The following is a 1,166-nucleotide window of genomic DNA, read 5'->3' on the forward strand; positions in this document are numbered from 1 at the left end:
ATTCTAGAAAAACAGCAGTAAGTACTCTTATATGTCAAAAGTCTGAACTTATCTTAAGCACACAAAGAAATCAGGACTACAAAAGATTACAATTTTTGACGAGTTTTAATAATATGACTCGCCCATTCAAATATTCAATGACACAACACCATGTTCTGAACTTCTTATGGACACCGCTCACTCACCCCAATCTCCTTGAAAAGGCTGCAGAGATCCTGCTGCTGCTCTAACAGCAGGATCACTGCCTCCTGCAGAAGACCGTCTCCTTGCTTCGGTCTCTTCCCAGCACGACCAGCTGTGAACGTAAGCAGCCAGATGAGCCAAAATGACCTTCAACATTTTCAAAAGGTTCAGAAAGTATGGCGCTCACACAAATAAAACTTGGCCATTGCTCATTTCAATTAACGTGGGAGCTTATATTTACAAAGAAAAAGACGTTTACATTCATGTAGTAGTTAGTTATTGAGTCATCCACATCGCGAGATTGAAGAGAGACTACACCGAAAGTCAAACAACAACTGGTCATTGTGTTATTGCAAAATATTCTCAAGATAAAATCGACCTATGTGTAACAATTAAATTGGTTGTAACTCACCGAGAAGGCCCGACGGAATTCTTTTCTGAGAAACAGAGTCAGACGAAGCACTCAGTGACATTTCACAGTGAACTACGGAAAAAACTTGCAACTTCTAAGACCTTATAAAATAACTCGCTCTAAGACGCTCTCGGTTTCTATGACTAACTGTGCATTGTAAGTTTTCTCTATACCTAACTGGAGCAACTTTGATAAATTGTTTTGTTTCAGTTCAGCTCCTCTTCCATGACTTTCCCCGCTCTGGCGCGCTTCTCCTTCATTGGCTGTTGCCAGAACCAATCAGATTTGGCAAACTATGGGATACCATTTGTTCCAAAAACATCTAATTACGCCTGCGGTCTCTGTATGATATGGGGTTCCATTTTTGCTAACTTTGTGTCGTTGTTTGTCTATGTCTGCCCTGCGATTGGCTGACAAATGGGTGTATCCCACCTACTGTCCGGAGATATGTGCATTCATTTGTGCCCAAAAAAATGTCATTTGACAAAGTGTTATGTCAATGTAAGTATCTATGTTAGATGTTAATTTAAGTGTCGTTGTTAGATGACAACAAAATTAAAACTTTGGCGGG

General features: G+C 40.1%; 1 protein-coding gene across 3 annotated transcripts in view; it reads right to left on the reverse strand.

Moving 5' to 3' along the window:
* The window catches only part of fanca (FA complementation group A), a 193,782-nt gene extending 192,793 nt beyond the window's left edge, over positions 1-989 (reverse strand). For all 3 annotated transcript variants that reach the window (XM_088297906.1, XM_088297905.1, XM_088297904.1), the window contains exons 1-3: positions 596-989; positions 186-295; positions 1-3 (exon numbers count right to left, since the gene is read on the reverse strand). The exon at positions 1-3 is cut by the window's left edge. In XM_088297906.1, coding sequence (XP_088154032.1) covers positions 1-3; positions 186-295; positions 596-656 — 174 coding nt within the window. In that variant the 5' untranslated portion in view covers positions 657-989. The remainder of the gene's footprint in view (positions 4-185; positions 296-595) is intronic.
* Between the last annotated feature and the right edge of the window lie 177 nt (positions 990-1,166).

This window comes from Idiotropiscis lumnitzeri, chromosome 6 (genome assembly GCF_059441095.1).
Source record: "Idiotropiscis lumnitzeri isolate Australia: NSW breed Sydney's pygmy pipehorse chromosome 6, RoL_Ilum_1.0, whole genome shotgun sequence".
In the NCBI taxonomy this organism is placed as follows: Eukaryota; Metazoa; Chordata; class Actinopteri; order Syngnathiformes; family Syngnathidae; genus Idiotropiscis; species Idiotropiscis lumnitzeri.